At 42.7% G+C, this 1,451-nt stretch overlaps 1 protein-coding gene across 1 annotated transcript; it reads right to left on the reverse strand.

Annotated features, from left to right (window-relative positions):
- Positions 1–1,273, reverse strand: LOC109227164. Its single transcript, XM_019392215.1, has one exon. It carries the CDS (start codon positions 1,169–1,171, stop codon positions 422–424), a length of 750 nt encoding a protein of 249 aa, XP_019247760.1. The 5' UTR covers positions 1,172–1,273; the 3' UTR covers positions 1–421.

Genomic DNA, 1,451 nt, shown 5'->3' on the forward strand with positions numbered 1-1,451 from the left:
TCTACAACTAGTGATCAAATATATAACGCCTTAACTCAAAGTACACCCTAAGAATACAGAAAATTTTGCAGTAAATTAAAGCAAGATATATAAAATGAACTGGCTATAGAATACTCATTCCTTGTTACGTTCCTCTTGTCTTTGTATATATAGCAATTCATACATATATTTCGCCTGCATATAATAGAATACATATAAGAAATCTTATGATGAATGCTTTATTTATTAGTCTGTTCTTCGATCATCCTTTGGTGACTCTTTCATATAACATGTATATAATTGGACTAATAAATGCATGCACGTCGATCATTCATGAGCCAGCCGCGGGCGTGCATGCATAAAAAGTCCACGTATGTATAGCCTTATTTATTCTTGACCTTGTTTCTATTTTCTTTTTTTTCATTGTGTTTGAGTTAAATACTTAATTGAATTGGCCGCTCATTGAGTCAATGTTTTGACGCCTCATCTGTTGGTAAAACTGAAGGATGAACTCCTCGGCCTTGGCATCGATCATGTCGTCAGCACCAATAGCATCGAAGACCTGGTCAGGATCCTCTTCTTCCTCCTCGTCATCGAGTTCTTGGAGATTGTTTGCGGAAGCATACTGGCTCATGGTGCCAGAGGAAGTTGAGGCCTCCAGTGCTTGGAGATCGTTTGCTGAAGCGTACTGGCTCATGCTGTCGGTAATTGAGGGTGCAGCAGCAGGGACATCCAGTGCTTGGAGATCATTTGCCGAAGCATACTGGCTCATGGTTCCGCTACACGACAGAGCTGAGGGCGATGCGGTGGCACAGTAGTCGTAGGCCGTCTGGGACGGCGTACGACTATTGTTGTCCTGGAGATGCAGAGGTCGCATGGACCCCACCAGCTTCTTCCAATCTCCCTTGGTGGATGATACAGCTACCTGAGCTGCTTTCTGCTTTCCTTTTGTACCATGGCGCAACACGAACATTGCAGCTTTGAACAAGCCAAATACACCTGGCTTCTTCTTCTTCTTCTTCCTCATTACGTCATCGGTAAGCCTCTCTCCGTTATTAATGACGCCGTTAGGCTGCAGGGGTTGTTCGACGACATCATTGCGGGTGTCAATATTGTAATTGGAAATTATAGACGCTTGGGATCTGCTGTTGTCGTTGTCAGTTGCTGTGATGGTGAATACGCCTTCCGTCATTCTTCGGAAGAGCTTTTTCCTGTTAGTGAGGGTTAAAAACGGCGACAATACAATTACCTCCCCTGCAAAATGCAGGTGGAGTTATGGAAAAAGATTTTGGGTGCAATTACAAGTGTTCTTATGCTATATATAGGAGGGCCAAAAGGAACCTAGCTAGAATTTCTATGTTGATCCTGGCGTTACTGTTTTGTTGGACAGTTTTACCATTCAATTTAAGCTTGCAAGTACAGAAATGACCGTGCATGCACATTTGTCATAAAAACAACCACAATAATTATTG

This window comes from Nicotiana attenuata, chromosome 6 (genome assembly GCF_001879085.1).
Source record: "Nicotiana attenuata strain UT chromosome 6, NIATTr2, whole genome shotgun sequence".
NCBI lineage: Eukaryota > Viridiplantae > Streptophyta > Magnoliopsida > Solanales > Solanaceae > Nicotiana > Nicotiana attenuata.